This window comes from Anas acuta, chromosome 6 (genome assembly GCF_963932015.1).
Source record: "Anas acuta chromosome 6, bAnaAcu1.1, whole genome shotgun sequence".
Taxonomy (NCBI): domain Eukaryota; kingdom Metazoa; phylum Chordata; class Aves; order Anseriformes; family Anatidae; genus Anas; species Anas acuta.
Window position 1 is genome coordinate 5002232 of NC_088984.1, and position 21249 is coordinate 5023480.

At 42.1% G+C, this 21249-nt stretch overlaps 1 protein-coding gene across 10 annotated transcripts in view; it reads left to right on the plus strand.

Moving 5' to 3' along the window:
* Nucleotides 1-15277: 15277 nt before the first annotated feature.
* Nucleotides 15278-21249, plus strand: part of LRP1B (LDL receptor related protein 1B) — a 666036-nt gene continuing 660064 nt past the window's right edge. For 8 of the 10 annotated variants that reach the window (XM_068687099.1, XM_068687103.1, XM_068687100.1 and 5 more), the window contains exon 1: nucleotides 15279-15522. In XM_068687099.1, coding sequence (XP_068543200.1) covers nucleotides 15444-15522 — 79 coding nt within the window. In that variant the 5' untranslated portion in view covers nucleotides 15279-15443. Of the gene's footprint in view, nucleotides 15523-21249 lie in introns of all 10 variants that reach the window. The other 2 variants (XR_011098017.1, XM_068687104.1) reach the window with 2 other exon arrangements.

Sequence of the window (21249 nt, forward strand, 5' to 3'; positions counted from 1 at the left end):
TCTCTCATCTGTAAAAGGGATGAGGTTTTCTTTTCTCTCCAGCTAATTTCTAAGTTCAGAATTTCTGAATTTCATGCAGTTCCTCCATTGTCAAGCAGCAGCCACCAATCCATAGAGCAAACCACTCTTACTGAGCTTACTTCTGCTCTTTGGGGAAGGCAGAGATTCAGACAAATGCTGACTATTCATGGTTCCTGCTGTAGCTGACAAGGAGCAGCTTTGTTTGCCTGATATGTTCAGGTGGACTTGAAGGGTGGTGAGCCTTTGCATCTTTCTTCCATGGGAGCAGTGATGGTGGTTGTTTCTGCTGGTCCTGCAGGAGCAGGGACAGGAGCAGAAACTGAGGTGGGCAGGAGATGTTAAAAAATAAAAAAAGAGACTGGCAAATCTCAGAACTAATGCTTTTTCCACTTTCAGATAAAATAGCCATGGCAGCAGCCTTCCTGCTGAAAAGCAGACGTAATGTGGGTGACAGTGAATGGGAGAACTTGAAAACCTTGAGAATAGTTCTTGCAAAACATGCAGCACCCATTTGTGGGTGCCTGGTAGAGAGGGAGTTTTGCCTAGGGCGGCAGAGCCGCTGCAGCCTGACCATGTGAAGGGATTACTCAAGAAAGCTGCTTTTCATTCAGTGTCAGGTACGTGCAGCAGATGATGCATAATGTGACGATGCATCATTTATGCTATTGTCCTATGAGGGTTATGAATTCCAAAATGTAAAAAGTGCTGCATGACACAAATTGACTTTTTCCACTCCCTTCAGTGAAATACAGGAATAGAGATGTACTAGAAGCAGAAACACTAGCTGAATTACACACCACACAAGAGTTTTATATATCAAACAAAACAGATCCATGCTTTTAATTATGCAGTGAAATGCAATAGTAAATTCAAAGATTTTTTTATTTTTATTTTTTTTAATCTTAATGCCTAAATGTTAAGCTAGATATAAAAGGGAGGCATAAATAAATGATAAATTGTTGATTACTTTGAAAGCTTATTTGAAATTTGTATACTGTGGTGCTGACAGTGAATGACCTAAATTGGCCCAACAGATGCAACTTCATGTAGAAAATACCACAATGGCATTATATTGAGCTGAGATGGGAGGGGGGGGTTGAACATACTAACGTGATTCAGTTCACATGAAGATAAAGCCCTTACGTAATCTATTACAACAGGTTTGTGAGATTCCTAACACAAGAACAGTGAAAAAAAAAAATAGAAAGCTACTCCAGATTCAGCCAATAAATCTGGTCTGAGCTTGAAGAACACATACAAAAAATATGACCTTGATTTACTTATGTTGACTATTTCAGTGTAGTGCAAATCTATGTTTAGCTAATTCCCCACTCCCTGTCCTCATTTCTGCCACACATTGCATTTATACAGATGCATACCCACATTTAATGTACATACACTTAGTCGGCTCAGGCCACGACATTTTTTTAAGACACCTGAAATTGGCACAGCAAGCAGCAGAGCACAGGTTTAGCAGCCTGACTTCAGAATTCTGCCTATTCCTCATGCACCGTGCACACTCCCACTTCAAACAGAGATCTGTGCTCGTTATTCAGTCCTTTTCTTCAGGTTGTCATCGTATCTTCTTCTTCAATCTGTCCTGGTGCTCTAGCTCAGGTGCCAGCACTCAGAGGCTCCTGGCAAGCTCACAAACCCTCTCTCTACCAGGCAGCAGGATAAGCCCTGTCTTTAACAGCGGAGGGTGATGCAGGCAGGCACAGCACTGCCCTCCTGTCTGCAGCCCCATGGACCAGGCAGGTGTTGCTGAGGGTCAATCTACCAAGGAGTGGGATGTGAAGCTGGCATCTGAACCTCTGTTTGCATTACAGCTCCCCGTTGTTGATTAGAAAATCAGGGCTGGTTGCTGCCCTTGGGAAACCCCACACACCTGCAAGGCAATTGCCATGCTGTGGAAGTACGCGTGAGTATTGGCTTTTGGTGCCCTTGTGCGATACGGATATTTGGTAATGTGGAAAAGGCTTTTGTGTATTGCACAGAAAAGCCAAAGGAACGTTACATCACATCCCTGTTGCCCTTCCCTTTCCCTCCACAGTCATTTTGCAGAGCCATGCAGGCACTGACATCAGCTACCCTTTGAAAAAGACAACTGGGGAATATTTTATCTGGAGACACTTACTTTTCACTAGATTAATTTCATGTTATTAAGGCCTCTCTTGGAGGAACGGGTAAACAAGGGGGGCAACCAAAGGCGACACACGATGACTTCAGAACAAAGCCAGCATCCACTGGGGGAGTGGAGCTCTGCCCCATAGCTATCGCCCCATCTGCAGCCCTCTGGCATGACCTTATTGCTGGTGGTCCCGCTCCATCTCTGCTACAGCCCTAGTGAGTTGCGTGCCTCCTGTCAGTGCTCTGCAAAAATTAGGAAGGCAGTTCACTTCTGTCTCAACAGCAATAATTAGGATGCTTTTTGCATCTGATGCTCCTCTGCATGCAGAGAATAGATCATGTGTCCTGGATTGTCCCCCCACTTCTTCCCGTGCCATCCTCTCCCCACCTCTATTTGTGCTGGCTGCCTTCTGCACTGCGCAGAGAAGGGCAACATATGCTCTGTAATCAGGAGCGTCTCCCCTCCAAAATTTGGGATGGATGGGTGGCCAGCCGCAGTGTGACAGGCAACAGACAGAACGCAGCTCATGCATGGGACCTCGAGGTAGGGAAAACTGCACATGCCAAAATCTCTGAGGTCTGGGTGTGTGCCTCGTGGGTTTTGGTATTGGGCCAAAGCTACTAGCCCAGCTCCCTGGCTGCTCTGCATGCTCGCTTCCCATGGGAAAACAGAGTGGGGCTGCGTCTCTAGAACCCCCCTAAGCTAGGGGATTGACCTTGTGCTACTCACCTCCTTGGGGAGGAGCAGATGCTCCTTCCTGACACGGGAATGAGGAGCGTGGCTCCCAGGAAGGGGGCTCCCATGCCGAATGCCAGGGCTGCCATCCTGCAGCCCTGGGAAGGAGGCCAGGGCATCTCTCGAATCTGAATCGAAGGCCCCAGGCTGCCAGGATTTTGTTAAATAGATCTTGTTCTCTATGCACTGGACCAGACATTGCACTTTGAGCATATCATTCAAGCTGCTGACAAGAGGGTTCAGCAGGCTGAACCTGTAGGATCATGCTCTGCCCGGGATGTGAAGCCAGAGCTCAGGCAGCAGGCTGGGCTTTGAAGGAAGGACATCTCATATTTATTCATGATTTAATTAAGATAGATCAGCCATTTTAGCCTTTTTGGAATATACATAAAACCAAATATATATAAGGCTATCATTCCTCATATCAGCCCTACGCTTCTGTACAAAAAGTCACATTTCCCAATATTCTTGATAGAGTGATTCAATCCATCACCGGGGTCAGACCCTTCTATTCCCGTGCGGGGATTTGGAGCAAGGCACGACAGGTTTGAATCCTGAACACCAAACAAAAGACACATGAAAAGCCAAAATCCCTCACATAATTTTGTTCAAGCCTTGTTTGAACACAAGCCTCTCTGCGCTCTGGGTTTTATTCATTAAAATAAAGCACACAAAATAACTCTCACCTACTATTATTAATCATACAGATTTGCTCGGGAAAACAAATATACTTGGGCTTTCAGAACAAATCAATTCAGAGGAAGGGAATATTTTGGCTGCCATGGCAGCCCAGAAGAGGGTAAAAACAAACATCTTTGCTGCTGATAGTTTGCAGCTGACTCCGTGATGGACCGGTGGTGATGTGCAATGCTATTTTTAAACAGCAATTGTTTAATCACTTCTGTTCCCCTGGGCTGAGGCTAGAAATGATGCCTCTGGAGCACTTTGTCTACAAGGAGGTAGAAATAATTTGATCTCTTCCTTTATGGCTGCAGAGGAGACGGAACCGTCTGAAGTATTGGCAACACGCTTCGCAGGGAATCTAAATATTGAGCAGAAGTGAGAGTGCGTTGGTCGTGACATCAAAGTGTCGTAATGTCACCAAGTGATCTGCTGTGAAACATATCCTTGTCTCCAACAGAAAAGGGAAAAGCTTGCTTGAAACTGTATTTTCTTTTCTAGCTTCCTGTTTTTTTTTTGTTTTTTTTTTTTTGGTTTTGGTTTTGGTTTTGTTTTTTTTTGCTGCAGAGTTAACTCTTGGGGCTCACGTGCCCACTTTAAGTGAAAGGGATAGATTGTTCTGAAGGGCATACGTAATTGTATGTAAGTATTTCAAGTATGGGTATTTCTGAAATTGTTTATTGGACTTGCTGATGGTTTGTCACAGCTGACAGCTCTATTGCTGACTTCTATGGGAGAATCAGAGCTAAATACAGAGAGATCTGCCAGGAAGGCAGTGTGCAAAGTCTCTCCAGCAAGATCTGAATTGCAGCTTCCTCGCAATTCATTACAGAGAACACCCATACATACGTATCTGGACTCTTACAACACACACGGATCCTGCAATACAGAAACAATTCCTGTTCTTAAAGCTAGAAGCCGTGACTCTCTTGCAGAAAAGCCTTCATTTCAGCAAAGTGGAGATATTTCCCAGGCACAGCCGTGATGCAGCTCTTTGTAAATCAGCAGCATTATGCACGCAGGAAACTTGACCTAGGAGTTAGAGGGAACACTTGAAGCACAAGCACAGAGAGTAATAGCCCAGCTTCACAGATGTCAATGGGAATTTTACTATTGACTTCCATAGGGCCGGGATCTCACCCATATCTGCATAGATGATTAATAGCTCCCCTGCCTTTCAATATCCTCTCTGGCTAACAATAAATTATCTCTGCCAGTGATTACTTTTAAGATGTAGCTCATAAAAATGCTTGTGAAAAGCAAATAGTTTTGCCTTTGGGACAGACTATATTAAATAAAGTGTTAGATATTTTTAAAATCTTCCCCAGATGGATTGCCATAGGGTACTACATGATCTTCTTGCCTCCATTTCAAATAGTCCCAGCTGTTTGTCCTGCTATAGCATTATCCTTGTAGATTTTTTAGAAAGAAAACCTTTCCATCAAGGTGCATTTAATATGTGTGTTTGTTAAGTGTTTTTGCCTCCTTCCTTGTTTATGGCTTTGCAGAGATACTTTTGTTTACTTTGAGAAAAGACATAAATAAATCCCTGGTGCCTCTTACCTTTTTATTTTTATTCTGCATGCACGTGTACCTCTAAGAAATAATGAGTGGTAAAAGCTGATGGGAGGAATCTGTCATTGTAATTTTATTTTCATCATCTTAAAATACTGGACGAGTGCCAGTTTGGTGATGTATGTTGCTAGAAAGAAAAAGAAAAAACAACTGATAAAACAGTAGATGATTTCTGATTTTGAAATCTATGGGACAGCTTCATTCAACAAGTTCCCTGTGGGTCACTGGCTACTTAACACCTATTTCTGTCAGATAAGTGATTCCCACCCCTGCTTCTCTCTTCCCCCTCCCCCCCCATTTTTTTTTTTTTTTTAATATGAATAAGCTTTTAACATAAGCTGAAGAAGGATTTCATGTGGACCTCTCTTCCCACCTGATTCAGCTGCTATTGAATTTCTCTTTTTTGTTCATTCCTTAGGTTACCTTTTCTGCCTTTTCTTGCTTCCTGTACAATTTACTCACTTTTCTTTAATCTCCTCTATTCTTATTCAGAGAAAGGACACAGGGTTACTGGTGTACACAAAGCTTCAGCGTGTATTAAGACAGACAAAGTGTAAACCACAATGTACGTGATGTCTTTCTGATTTCTATGGGATATTGCAGGAATATTCAGTCTCCTCTGGGACTCCAGGAGTGACTTCTGTTTTCTTTACTGAGAAAATAGTCATTTACTGCTGCCCTTTGTTTCTTATCTGTTAGTTATTTATCCACAAAAGTACTTTCTCTCTCATCTTGCTGCAATTTTCTTTTAAGACTTCTTTGACAGAAATCATTGAAAGCCTTCCAAAAATGAAAGTGCAGATGTTGAACCGTGTCCCTCTGGCCTGGAGGGACAGCTGAGCCCCATTATTCCTGCATGTGGGGAGAAGAGTTGTCATCTTGTTATCAAGGAAAAAGAGCTAGAGAACAACAGGTCCATGTTCTTATCCTCGTGATGAGACCTAACATTGAAATCTCAGTACCTCAGACCAGGTCCCTCACAGCCACAGGCATGTGTGTGCATTTTGATATCACCTGCTCTTTTTTGCAGCTGTTCTGGTGATGAACAATAATTTCAAAACCCTTGAAGTTATTTTGCACACATACCTGGACATTGCCTAATAGTCGGTGTCTCTTTATTTCTGGCTGAGCACACAGCCTACTGCTGCAGTCTCTTTAGATGGTCATGTAGCATGCGGTCTTGAAAACACTTCTCAGTTTATTGAAGTGAGGACCCATATGAACCAGGATCAATGAAACAAGGCATCCGTTTGCCATCAGTTTACCATGGAGATCTTTCACCTTTCTAGTCTCCTCCTTTTCATCCACTACTGCTGCCTGGTAAGGGACACGGCAGGTTTTGTGCCACAGGAGGAGGACACACATCTTTTACAGCAGAGGAGGAAGGGGGAAAATGAGCAAATCAGCATTTTGAATTAAAATCACATTTTCAAGGGAAATCTATCTCAAGCCCTAACCAGTACCGATGAAGATCTACCTAGCAACTTGCTTAAGAAAACTTTCAGATCTACTCAGTGTACAAAGGGACACAGATTTTTGGGCATCCAACGGGATCAACCATGTCCAGGAGAGTAAAAGTCCTCCCTGCTAACAGCAAATAAGTTGGACTTCAGACCAGAGAAAGGCAAAGTCATTCTGTGGGAAGAGTCTGTCTGCAGTTTGAGGAGAGGGACTAAATTTAATGTACAGAGCTGTGCTATTCCCATTTGTGTGTTCACAGCTCTACCTGTTCTGCTATAAGGTAGAAGAGTTGTGTAAAGATGAATGTGATCTTTGCTTAGAAGGTGAATTTAAATTTTCAGTACCTTATTGTTTCATTTGACATTATTCACCGTGTTTTCTCATTTCTAGCTCTCCCTCTCTTCCATGTAGCAGTTTTTGAGTTTCATTGTTATTCCATCTACTGACACGAAAGAGTAAATGCTGTGATTCTCTAACAGCATTAGCCGAATGAGCCTGGGGGAATTAACCCCTCAGAGGGTTTCTGTTCAATTGAAGTATGCTGTAACATTACTATACCTCTTGAACTTTTTTTTTACATCACAGTTGATTTTTTTTTCCCAACTACTTTCCTTTGCCCCTTCTGCCACCTCCTTTCTTCATGCTCCATAAGTGCATTTATGCAGACATAAGGTGCTCCATAAGCACATTTATGTAGATGTGTTGTGCTGCAGAATGTGCCATCCTACAGCACTTGGGGCAGCGCATGGGTTCAGAAAACATTGCTGTTGATAAAACTTGACTTTTTTTCACTTGCTTTTTAAAAGACAGTGTATGTATTACAATGTTTCAATGTATGTCTGAAGAGCAATGCTAATTCCATCATCCCTACAGGTATGTGACAGCCCAAAGGTTATACACGTGAAATTTCATCAGTGATGAGGTGCAATGTTTAATACAATAACAGCTGGGAGACAAAAGGACAATATATTTTAATGTTCTGCCAATGATAAATGGAGATAAAAAGAGAGAGTATTAGCATCGCTTTGAATTCTTATCCATTAAGTACTCACTATAATTAACTATTTTTTTTCTTTTTTCTAATAGAACATACGAATTCCTGTCAAGTATTTCTCTTTGAGAACTATGTCATTGCAAGTTACAAACTCCATTTGAGACTTCTATTTTTGTAAACTTTAAATTCTTTGCTAATTCTGTTGGAAAACTGAAATTCTACTTTTTTAAATAAATCATACTTATGAGGGAAGACAATTTATCAATTTAAATGATCGCTTTTAAATACATTATATTTAACTGAATCTTCAATCCCCCATGCACACAGTTGTCAAAAAAATAAATTATTGTAATGGAAAGAGAGATTGGCACTAGAGTTATAACAACCACTGTAATTTTCCTTCGTGAGCTGTATCTTTATAGGACGGAGCTGTTTGTTTTTAAGGTTTTAGGCTTCTTTTCCCCAAGACGGAAAGATTTTCGGCTTTACGCCTAGTTTAAAGCCATTATTTGAGGAGTAGCCTATGGGGGGCACTCAAGTACTGCAAACAGATCCTTCTCGTCCCAAACTAGTCAGATTGTGCTTCGCTGAGATGGGGCAGACCCTGGGGCACATTTTCACATTACCTTTCATATAGAGAACAAAAGTGAGTAAAATAAACTAATTTTTTTTTTTTTTTTTTTTTTTTTTTTGTCACAGGCTTGCTGTTCCTTCACAAAAGACAAAGTGATATTAAAAGGTGCATTTAAAATGACATTTAGAGCCTGATTATGCTAAAAGCGTAAAAGCATCGCCTAGACCGTGGAGCTTGTCTGCATTCTTTCAGTTCTAAACAAGGTATCTTGTACATTATGTTTCAATGTTAGATACTATTATTATTCGCCTACTGAGTTTCTGGGATTGTCTTAAAACTTTAATGACAGTCACGCATTCTGTTCTTGGCTTTATGGAGTGAAACAATTATTTATTCAAATTACTTGTGAAATCCTTTTTTTTTTTTTTTTAACTTTATTTTATTTTATTTTTTGCCATGAAGGAAAAATTTGCCTACAGTTGTAGCCATGGCTGTTTGCATTTGGACTGCTATCGTAAAGCTTTTATTTGATGGCAAAAACCTTGTACCAGCTGTTCCTTTATTTGATCTGTTTTATGATTAATAAGATTTAGCCCAAAACCAGAATGAAAATCATGCTACGGCACCTGGCTGCCATCACACAATAATTTGCTTTGAAGTGGGGAGGGAAGGCTCATTTAATCTTTGAAATGCGCAAATCCGTAAGTTTTCAATCTGATGCGTTTCAGAGGAAGATACAGTAAAAGTGAATATAATAGCTGTCTGCAGGACAATTTTCTAAACATCTCAAACTGGCCAGTACTTCTAATATGTCCTAAAGGAAGTGTTAAAGGAAGTTGGAGTAGTAAACTGTTATGCACACCAGCTCTCGTGCCTGGCCAGGCGGCACTGATGCCATTGCAATGCAATCGGGCTACGGAGGCTGCTGCGATGCACCAGTAGCCGTAGGGCTAAACACTGTGTAAGTGACAAAATGCAGCTTCTCGTAGAGGAAAACGTTGTGCCAGAAAGAAAGTGTTCACACAGGCTTCTTCAGTAATGCATGTGTCCAACGTTGATCGAGAAGGGGAAATTTTATCGGTTTATAACACTGATGAATCAAGGGATGTGGATGTATGGGATGGAAAGGGACAGCACTTCCCTTGGGAAAAGCACCTATACTATAAGCTCTTAACAAAATATGAAAAATGAAACTATGAAAAGTATTGAAAAACGTGAAAAGTGAAGTGATAGTAGTGCTTTGCGCTAAAATGAGATTATTATTATTATTATTATTATTATTATTATTATTATTATTATTATTATTATTATTATTATTATTATTATTATTATTATTATTATTATTATTATTTTACGTGGAGCTGTTATACAACAGATAATGGCAACTTGGCTTTTTTTGATAATAATAACTTCATTATAATTGATTTCATAGCCATAGGGAGGAGTGATTTATGTATTTCCAGGGCATGTTAGATAACCATGAGCTTCCCAGGTCTGTCAGTATATATACACCTATTTCATACATCATCTTTTTCTCTGTGATATCCTGCATGGCTATGAATACATGATTGGTACATGTCATAATGAGATCCATTTACAATACTTATTAAGTGGCATGGATTCTCCCTGATTTCCATACTGCCAGATGTAATTCTTAAGCAAATACTTGTTTTTAAAATAGTACTTCTATTTTCCGTGCTTCTGGCAAATAGCAAATATATGCTCCTGGAGAGCAGTAAAATATGGAAACCTAATAGAAGATTGTGGAAATGGATAATGACTTCTGTTGAATTACATTACGCTTTATGTATTATTATTATTTTAATCATTCACTATCACTGAGAAAGATTCCACTGGTTTATTCCTGTGTTTAGGAAATAAAAGATACAGCTGTATACTTTACTTCACAACACTTACATGATGAAATTGAAAATTTCACACATTAGTTGCATTGAGATTTAATCAAAAAAAGATGAGTTCTCTCCTTAGGCAATTTTCCCACATATTTCTGAATAGGTCCTGTGTGAATGTTATACACTATGAAATTAATCCAAAGTTACTACTAGTAGGATGGGTTACCTCTGCCACCCCTTGGTGGTACCATAGAGGTGCTTTGGTGTCCACACCTCAATCATTTCATTAACTGGATCTTCAGGACCAATGATGCAGAATATTTAAACGTGTGTTTAATTTTAAGCATGTGCTCATGGGTATTTGTGAAATGAAGTCACAGTTTATACAGTCTTGGAAACTCACATTTTATTAAACAAAGGTAATTTTATTATGGTGTTCACAGCTGCAAAGTATATTTATTTTGGGATAAACTGGGGAAAATATTAGCTTGAACTGGCTAATATACCATGCGGTCTTGACACCAGTTTTACCATGGTAGTTTGAAACAGATTTAACCAGATATTTTTCTTGCTTTTTTCCACTTTCAATATTTTTTCCCAAGCTTTGTTTTCCCACAGGCATTATTCTGGGGACAAGGAGTTGCTCCATTTATTGGAAATAAACTTGATCTTCTCTGTGCACGCTGGTACAGCACCTCTGAGTGCATCAGGGTGCCAGGTAGGAAATTCGGCCCATTTTACATAAGCAACTTAATCTATTGGGTAAGAAAATAATGTGAGAGTACAGTTCTCATTCAAAAGATTCTCCTTTTTGCAAAATTGTCCTTTAAACCGACTTCAAAAGGTGATGAGCTCTTTTCTATTCTAATAACTTTTACGAGCCTATTTTTCTGAGAAACAAGCCTTGCAATCAGTGTTAACGTCTCCCATTTATGTCTGCGCTGAAGCCTATCCAGCTAAGGGTGAAATGTCCCTTGTCCCAAGCAGACCTCGGGGTGCCATAATCTGTATCTTTTTTGCCTTGTCTTTAGCAAACGTGCATCAGCTCATCATCGTGTGTCGCCTGAACTCGTGTGTGGCCCTGCTCTGCCTTGCAGGCAGTTACAGGCAGAGCGAGGAAGCAGAGCTTCTTATGAGAGTCAGAAGATGGAGATCAGGCTTATGGTTTCCAGGTTTAGAACTCCGGGTTTTTCTCGCCCCATTTTTTGTTGCATTTCTGTGGCAGGTCTTCACACAGATCCATTTAAAACGCCTGGAACGCCAGGCAGTGATTTCCATCCATGGCACTCGGTATGCAAATATGCACATTACAGCTCACACGTGAAGAACTTTTTCCAGCAGCTGTTGAAGATGCACATTCAGAAAGTCTTTAGCAATGAAACCACTGTTGCACTGCAGTAATGAAAAATTCCTTTAGGGATGTTTTCCACAGTAGGGATGGCTCATAATGCAAAGCCATGAATTTGGAAAGGGTGGCTTTTTTTTTTTTTTTTTTTTTTTTAATCTCAGGTCTTCCTTCCCTTCTCGCTCTCCTCAAATACTTTCTTCCTTTTTTCTGCCCCTGTGTCAGCTGCTGCCTGGCAACTTTTTCTCTGCCTGGCGGGACAGGGCAGGGCACCCGACCGCCTTCAGCCTGATGCCAGCACCATCCCCTAGCAACCTGGCCAGGCACCCGTGATGCTCTCCAAAAGACTGTGCACACCACTCACCACCTCTGCAACCACCCCTCCGCTCAGCACCCACTGTTCTGGGCACTCAGGAGCCTGCAGGATGACAGCCACAACCCGCCCACCCACAGGAAGGCCACATGTGATGTGGAATAGGTAAAATACACCATAAGACAGTTTTCAGGGATGCTCTTGGGGTAGCTCTGTGGTGCCTAATGTCAGGATTACCTTTGGCCGATAATTAATATTCTTGCGTTGTGTTACACGAGCGAACGCGAATGATTGGTTCTACTTTGTTTAATTTATCTCAATAAGAGATTTCATAATATTCTATAGCTTGATGAATTCATTTATTTAACCTGTCAGTGTTAATTTCTCTGATTAGGAGGAAGGAGTTATAAAGCACCGTAGGAGCAAACAGATCTCTAACAGCATTTTTAACTTTGCATTTTCTTTTCAGCGGCACTTCACTCTAGTCTCCTGTATAATTACCTTTTTGGGATGTAGTGAGGAAAAGACACTGATAAACACTCTTTGTCTTTCTCCTCCGTACCCACTATAGGCTTGACTCTCCAGTGCATCTTAGTTGGGTTTGTCAGAGGAGACTGGTTGGGGACCTCAGTCAAGGCGACAGACTGACTCCAGTCCCAGTCTGGGCACTATCACCGTGCTCAGGCACTGGGCAGGGACCCGAATGAAGTTGTGTACAGACAAACATGGGGAGGGAGACCAAAAACATAGCAAGCACATCCACCCCAGATCTCTTTTTGAAAAAATGAAATAAAATAAAATAAAAAGTACAGGAAAAGCATTCTGTATTGCAGGTTATTGTTTAAAGATTTGGAATTATATCTACATACAGATACTGGCTCGTTATCTGGTCATTTCACTACACAATTATAGGATTACTGACATGATATACCTGAAAGCTTTTTTTTACAGAGGGACTCTTAGTGACGACTTTATCTGAGGTAAAAAGGAGACATGGGACCCCCCTACTCGTATGTCTTTGTACTGTATGGTTCGAGTCATCCAGTTCAATCCCAGGGATGTGACTTCATAGCCAGTGATGTCTAATGGAAATGAAATGGAGAACAATTTATCAAAGGTCAACTTTTATTTGTTCAACAACCTGTATTTTAAACCCAGGCTTCTATGATAATTATCCCCACAGTGCTAGCTTAAAGCAAGCTACGTTTTTGGGCAGCGATTTGACAAATGATTACTTACAGGTAATTGCCTTTCTAGTCATAATTCTGACAGCATGCTCTGTATTGACACCTTATTTCCTGTAAACAAGGAGGCCATTGACTTTTATTATAAATATTATTTAAATATTTTAATAAGTTTAGGTGCATGTCGGATCTGCAGTATTGAAAGTAAGATCAATTAATTCTTCAAAGACTCTCATAAATGTTAATGTTTAAAATGGGCAGTAAATTGCACTGCATCATTAAAGGAAATTATTCAAGAGCACTGAGGACTGCAGTTGCATAAGTATGGAATAAGACCGAACAGGAGCAAATTAGAAATAAAGCATCAGATGGCTGAAAATAGGATTTGCATCGCAGTGTTGTGGGAAGACATGGAAGGCCAGCGTGCCAATGAACAGATAATGTCTGGGGGAAAAGCATGACCACTGCTAACTGTGCAGACCCTCAGACTTTTGCAGAAGATGCAAGAAGTCGAGATGAAAGGAGACTGTGTTGTACAGCCCTTTTTGTATCCCAAGAATATGGTTGCAGCATGCTCGTTTGGAAATACTCGTGTCTCTGCACCATGTGAGAGTGCTGGCACGTGGGAAATGTCACTGAGTTAAGCAGGAATTCCTCACCACTTGGAATTCCCCAGTTTTCCTTCACACATTTTCTCATTTAGCTCTGGCATCTGCACGTTTTCATATCTGAAATGTAAAAGGTTGCTCAAATAAAATCTTAATTAATGCAGAAGAGCCATCCAGGTGGCTCTGGTGGCTTAGAGAAGGATGCCACCTGTAAATTTGCTGGAGCATTGTTTCAGTGTGACATTCAGCGTGACTTCATTTGGGTTATGGAAGCCACGGATTTCCAAGACTGTGGACAATGCCAGATTTTTTCTCTGCAGTTCAAATCTGTTCATTTCATATTAGCAAAGGTTTTCTACATTGGGATCTATAATTCTGCTCAGTTATGGTCATATAAATACAAATTGACTGTAGGGGAATTATATGGGCTTTATGGACAGTAGATAAATGCAGAATTTGTTCCAACTGGATTTTTCCCCTCAGCTGTAAATTACTTGGAGCAATAAAGCTACCAGCATCCCTCGGTGAGTCCTGCCAGCCTGGCCACAAGGGTGTCACGGGGACCAGGATGGGGCTTTTCACTTCTTGGGCAACTGTATCATGGGGTCCTTCCTTCATTTCAGCAGAAATAATTAAATATTTCATGTTGCTTCTGGGCTGTGTGCTATTCCTTTCTTCAGTAGCACTTGGTCTTTCTGCCCCTTGAAGTTTCTTGGCTGTGCTGCTTCATATAAAAGGCATTAGGTTCTGTGTTGGGGAATATAAACATGAAGTTAAAAGGACTGAGGCTTTACCCTTGAAATGTAAAGGTCTCAGCAGTCAGTTTTAGCACCTTGCTGTCTTTGGAGAAAACTAATATCTGAGGGTGATGTGAAAGCTTTATCACCTTTCATCTGGTAAAGGGACTGGTTCAAAAAAAAAAAAAAATTGTTAAAATGTGATGAGCAAACCGTAGCAGTGTTCTGCGATGATTTCAAGGTAGTATGTTTATGCAAGGCAAAAGTTACGGTTCGGTGGTACAAAGCGGGGAACAAGCACACGATGAGAGCCTACTGCCTGCTTAAATGTACGTCAGGACCCACCATTCACTGGCACCAAGTTTGCAAAGCAGCCTTTGGGCATCAACTTCTGCTCTCATGTGGATGATGCAAGTCATTTTCTCATGGCTCTTTACTCTCTGAAGCTTAATAAGGCAAGGGTGGGAGGTTTTTTTTTTTTTTTGTCCAGTCACCAAGCCTGCCGTCGAAGCCTTCCAGAGGAAGGAATTTATAAGGAATAAATTAATAAATCCAGAGGAATTGTGGGAACTAAGGAGTGAAATAAATGGATGGGAGTTAAGAAATGAAAAAAATGGAGGAAGAATTTAAAGGTTAAGGATTGAAAAAGAGAGGGAATCAAAAAAGAAAAAGATGGAAGAAAAAAGGAAAAGACGGGGTAAAAAAAAAAAAAAGAGGAAATGATGAAATAAAAAAGGAAAAAGATGGAATAAAAAAGGAAAAGATGAAGTAAAAAAAGGAAAAGGATGAAATAAGGGAAAAAGATGAAATAAAACATGAAAAAGATGAAACGGGGAGAAACGATGAAATAAAAAAGGAAAAAAAAATAAGTAAAAAAAGAAAAAAAAAAGATGAAATTAAAAAAAAAAAAAAGTAAAAATATTTAGGAAAAAAAAATAAAAAAAGAAGAAGAAGAAGGCAAAAAGTGCCCCGCGTGCGGGGGGTGGCAGCCGCCTTCCTCCGCGCGGCTCCGCGGGCGCGGGGCGTGCCGCGGGGCGGGGCGCGGGGCGGGCGGGGGCGGAGCGCGGCGCTGGGGGCCGCGGGCGCCCCGCGCTGCCCGCTCGCTGCGTGCGGTGAGCCCGGAGCCGCAAAGCCCCGCTGCTGCCGCTGCTTCTGCTGCTGCTGCCGCTGCTGCTGCTCCCCGGTCCCCGCGCAACGGCGGAGCTGCCGCCGCCGCTCCGCACCCGCCGCGATGCCCGCGCTCCTCCTGGCCCTGGCGGCAACGCTCTGGGGATTACCGGCCGGCGGCCGGGCAGCGGGAGCCCGCGGAGGTAAGGGGCGGCAGCCCGGGGAACTTTGCGGAGCTGCTGATGCTGCCCGTGCCGCTGCTGGCAGCGCGGCGGGGAAGTTTGGAGGCTGCCCCTGAGCCGGGGTGGCGGAGTGGAAACTTAGGGGATGGGGATGGAGAAGGGGATGGGTGAGGGTAGGGGTGAGGATGAGGATGGAGAAGGGGATGGAGTGAGGATGGGGATGAGGTCGAGGATGAAGATGAGGATGAGGATGGAGAAGGGGATGGGGATAAGGATGAAGATGAGGATTGGGATGAAGATGAGGATGGAGAAGGGGATGGGGGCACAGCCGGTGACCCGCCGTGGTCCGGGCGAGGAGGGGGCTCCGGGACCCCTTGGGGCGCGGCGGCTCCGCGCTGGCACCGGAGCAGAGCTGACTCCGAATCGGGCTCCCGGCGCCGCCGCCCCGAGGTGCGCCCGGCTCCTGCCCGCTCAAGTTGGCTCCGCGCCGCTCCACGACTCCCTCTGCGACAGCTTTGTCGCGACACGCGGCTATCGCGAACGAGCGGCGGTAGCGTCCGGTGTCGCGACACGCGAGCTACCGGAGGGGGGGAAGGACGAGCCGGCTCTACGCCCGGTGCCCGCGCTCGTACTTCAGTCTGGAGGCGAAGATCGGCGGTCGCGATGGGGTTTGCGCGATGGAAAATATTTCACGAACTTTCCGCCGTGCTCCCCAAACGGGCAGGTTGGCTTTCCGCGGCTGCAGCCTGCCTCTGAGCCGGGGAATAAAAACGAAACTTGCAAACATTTGGTGGAATTGTGCTGGAAACGGGTCTGTCGCTCTGTCCCCCCTCCCCGATGGAGATAAGCAGGTGCCACTTCTCCCTCAGTATCAGTTTCTGGTGTCTCAGTCTTGCATTGTTTTCCCCGTATTTTGTGTTTGTAGTTACCTTGCTCGGATTCAGCATTTCACAAAAAAAAAAAAAGTGCTGTCAGCTTACGTTACAATCAATCCCATCTTAAAAGGCAGCATCCTTGTAAATCATACCGGCCCCAAAAGTGGGATAAATCAAATTTACTTAGAATCAACTAACTCATCATATCATAACGTCATGTCTTATCAAAACCGAGCGGAGTACACATTAGGACTTAAAAGGCGTTTTGTTAAAAAATGTCAAGTGGTCTCAACCTAAAAGGGATTCGGGATGAGGCTTCCAGAAAGAAAATTACATTTGCACATCAGATAAACTTTGATATGCTGCAAAAATTATTGACCGTACCAAGCTGATTTTCCTTTACGGGAGGAAATTCTGGGGCACCGAAGCGTGCCAGGCTTAATGTATGTGAAAGGCAGTGAAATTTGGGATGCACCGTGGCTCGCCATTGGTAATACTAGAATTGGGGAAATGTCATGGATTGTGTTAATAGCAGTGTTGTGGTAGCCATGGTGATATTAAATATTAGTGAGGTGCTGCAGGGAGAGGTGACACCTATTAGACCAGTGGAAAATGTTAGGAAAAAGGGGGAGGGAAAAAAAAAACACCAAAGTTTGAAGCATGTAAAGCTTTTCTCTATGTTTGCAATATGCTGGAGGAGTTTTATCAGACCAGCTCTGTCCTCAGACAGGTTACAGCTACTCTAGAGTATATTACATGACATACATATTACATTATATATATATATATGTATATATAAGTTGGGAAGGAAAAATGTTCAGAAATACGGAAATGAGCTGAAAAAGAAGGAAAAAGGCAGTCTGAAGAGGGGAGTCCCTCCAGGAGGGAGAAGTCCTGCAGCTGAGGTTGTGCCCCTTGGGTGACAAGGAGGTACAGCTCACCTTACAGTGCTTCAGTCAGCCTCTTCCCGAGGAGGCTCACAACCCAATTCCCTTGTGGTTATCCTGGTAAAGAAGTTGAGAAGCCTGAGGAGCCTTGCTAATGCTGGCAAGGCTGAGGAGCTCCAAGTCCCATCCCCACCTTCCCAGAACTGGAACTGGTGGCCCTGTGGCTGTGGGGAAGGTGCCTAGCCCCTGGGGCTGGGTTTGGATAACCTGTACAACTGTGTAGTGTGATTTGGTTCTTTTCCCCCAGTGAAATGTGTATCCCCAGTAGCATTAATGAGTATGCGGCTCGTTATTAATAGGCTTGCCGCTCATTATTTGCCCGCAGCTTGGTGGCAGACCACAGCTGGCAGGTTGCCCTGGTGGTCCTTGTCCGCGTGGTCCTGCAGGTGGTCCTCCTCCAGAGGTAGTCTTCAAACCAAGCAGAGAGGTGTTCTCTGGTACATTAAAACTCAGCCCTTTCCCCCAAATGACAGTGTATCGCATGTTCAATTCATGCTTTTGCATATCTCAAGCCTTTAAAGAAAAAAAGGCAAACTTCACTGAAAGCTACTCCTCTCTGAAGTCATAAAGCCTTCAGAAATTTCCATCTTTGTTCCACTTAGCAGGGAATTTACTGTTTTCAGGGTGTCCTTTGACCATACTTAAGTAAGGGTTGGAAATGAATGACTTAAAATGGAGTTTTCAGGTTCAAGGTTCAGCTGATGTTAATTTGGATTACTTGCCGGGCAGCAGAAACAGACCAGGTGAAATAAATTTGCCTCCTTCTGGTGGGGGTGATTGCTGGTGGCCTTCCCTTTCCAGCAAAGTGCCCCAGCAGGTGGCAGTGGGGATGCCAGGGGGGTTCCAGCCATCCCATTATTAGCTGAATGTTTGAAACCAAGTGCACAAACACTGCTGTGCTTCACCAGCCTGAGCTCCAGCTTGGCAGTGCATTGGGAAGTATTCCCAAAAAATCTCTTCCTGTGCTGTGCTACAGAGGTGCTTGCTTCATACTCATGTTTTATGTGTCTTGGACATAGATAAGTACTAATATCTTATACCCAAAAGAAATACGTCCAAGGTCGCAGCGACATTCCTATTTATTTATTCCGAAGAACAATACTGCAGGAAGCACGGTGTGCTTTTAAGAACTTATCTGTCACGGGAGAGGCACAATTACAGAGAAGCTTGAAGATATATCAAGGAATTTAGGACAGTAGTTAGAAGGATGTGCAATAAGAAGTAATTAAAGAAAGAAATCGTGAGAGATTTCCACAAGTGCAATTTCAGTGACTGGTTTTATGGGGCAATCAGTGATGTATGTGCCTCTGCGATTGAGTATGTGATTGCATGCACAAAATCCTGATGCTTCTGGAGACTGAGCAAACTGTGTTGGGTTTTCTCTGAACCGACGTATGTACTCTCTCTTATTCAAGTTATTTTATGCTCAGTTCAATGGTTTTGGAGATCTTTGGTTTAATAAAAGGAAAAGTGTTATAAATGCACAAACTACTTAAAAGGCAAAACTTTGTTTTACAGTTCAAAACCGTATGTATTATATGAAAGGACTGCATGTAAACTTGTTCTGTGGCAAATCTTTTGCTAATTTATCATAAGGGTTTTGTCTGGGTTTTGTCTGGTATTCCTGCATGTTGAAGTAGCTATTCTCCAAAGACTTATAGAAAATCTCTTCTTACTTAACACAGTAGCTTTTTTTTTGAAATGTTCCAAGTGAATTTGAGCACATACACATACCTTTACAGTCATATGGATCCCTGTCTTACCCCACTTGCTTCAAGTGGCAAAACTCACAGTAGCAATGAAATAAGTGCAGTTTGGAAGCCCTTGTTCCTCTAGAGCCTGTTGTATGTCTTTTTGTCTGTTATTTGGAGTTGAAGAAAATAGGTTTCTCTTTATTGATTGTAAAGTACTTATGTAATTTTAATTTAAGAACTTCGAGTTCTGTCTATCTGTAGAGATGCTGGTAATCTAGGTAGTAGAAAGTACTTGTTACAGCATTGTACTTTGAGTCCCAGCATGTTGTTTTTCCTAGTTTTTAATATATTAATCTGTCTTTAATAGTTATGTTCCTTAAAATATAATTAAATAAAATTTGCTTAGGGAAATAATTTTAATTGCACTTACCCAAAACACTTTTAACGTGAACCCTGAAGATAAAAATATCAGAAAGGGATTATTTTTATGTAAGTCATGATGACTGTTGAGTCTGTGCTTAGTGAGAGCTTGGGCTAAGTGCAGGCACTGCAGAATGGATCCTAAATTTGCAAGTACAATTAGAAATTAATTAGATTTTTAAATATTACTCAAATGACTATGTACCTTCTGTCCAACCCACTGGTTTGTTTTAGCTAAACAAGTTTTGGGGTCTCAAATTTGGTCTATGGAAAGGATGCAAATATTTGTAAGCAGAGCTGTATTTCAGCTGGCTACTTGGTGACCACAGCACTAAAAATTCCCGAGGTGCACTGAGTTTCCCGATGCTGTTGGGTAGACCCAAAGTGATGTCAGCAGGATCATGGCTTGCCCCTGCTGTGCCAGGACCAGTGGGCAATGCTGGGCTGCACACAAGCTCTGGAACCCCAGGAACGGGATTCCCCTAAAACACCGTGTCCTGAGGTAGATTTAGTGGGAGCTAGGAAGAATCATTAGAGACAAAGACGAGCTTTTGCCAGTATTGTGTTCGCTATGCTGATAATCTAATTTAATTGTTAAGATCCTTGTAGTAGGAAGATCTTCCTGCATACTTGGGAAGTGTAGGTATATCTGTTACATCTTGTTATGTATGTCGAGGCTTCCTCCCTATCATGTAGACACAGAATTGGACTTGGGCACTATATACTTTTTTATGAACCCTACCAAGCTGGAAATAAAATTGGGCACTAAAAAGAAGATTGTATGTCTCTTTAGCAGCTCCATTTATCGACCATTTTGTAATACAATGCAGTTGTGTATTAACAACAAAAGACTGGGATACATAAGGGCATTGCTAAGTAATGGGACTTTTTAAAGATGATGTAATGCCAGTCTTGAAGTGGTGAGGTACACTTGGAGATTTTTATTTCTATTCGGTTAGAAATCCAGATGAATTCTCTGAGGTGGAAAAGTAGAGATTACAGTATTAGGAGTTCTAGATACGGTACATTGTGTCCTGAAATGTGCTCTTAACGCCAGCTGATGTTCCTAAACATCTCACGTGCTGCTGTCTGCTGAATAACGTGGCCTTCCAGAAGAGCCAAACTGTTGAAACACACCTTTGCTTCAGAAATAAGAATGCATTTTTTTTTCTTTCTGTAAGATCAATGTATTTTGGACTACCCATTGCCTTACTGTCAGTAGAAGGTTCCATGGTAACTTCTGTGTGTGACACTGTTGAATAACTGATTCATTGAGAGTGATAAGAAATGCTGTAGAGATGAATCTTAAACTTTGAGAATAAGAAAAATACGTACAATTCCTCCAGGTTTTCTCAACCACTGAGTTTTTATTTAATACCAGTTCATAAGCTTCAGTATTTTTTTTCCTTGAATGAACAAAGGAAACGTGGGGAATGAAAACATACAGTTTTGTGTTTTTCGAATAGTCTTATGATGATATATTGAAAGGGGAATAGACCATGTGCAAGACAAATGCTGATGCAATGCTTTCCAAATGCAGTATTTCTCCTGTGGGCTGTTCTGTCAAGGGAAGACCTCTTCTGCTCACACAAGCACACGCTCCAGCAGCACAAAAAGATACCCAGACAATTTTCATGTAATGCTTTATGATTTTAATTCGCCTATCTGCAAACTAACCAAAATTCTTTTTGTCAACAACTTTTAAAATACAATTTTGATATTGTCAAATAGTTTGGGAAGCTGCTTATTGTACTCTGATAGAATGGTTGTATTTTCACATGTTGTGATGTGCTGGCAAGTATTTTTCCTCAA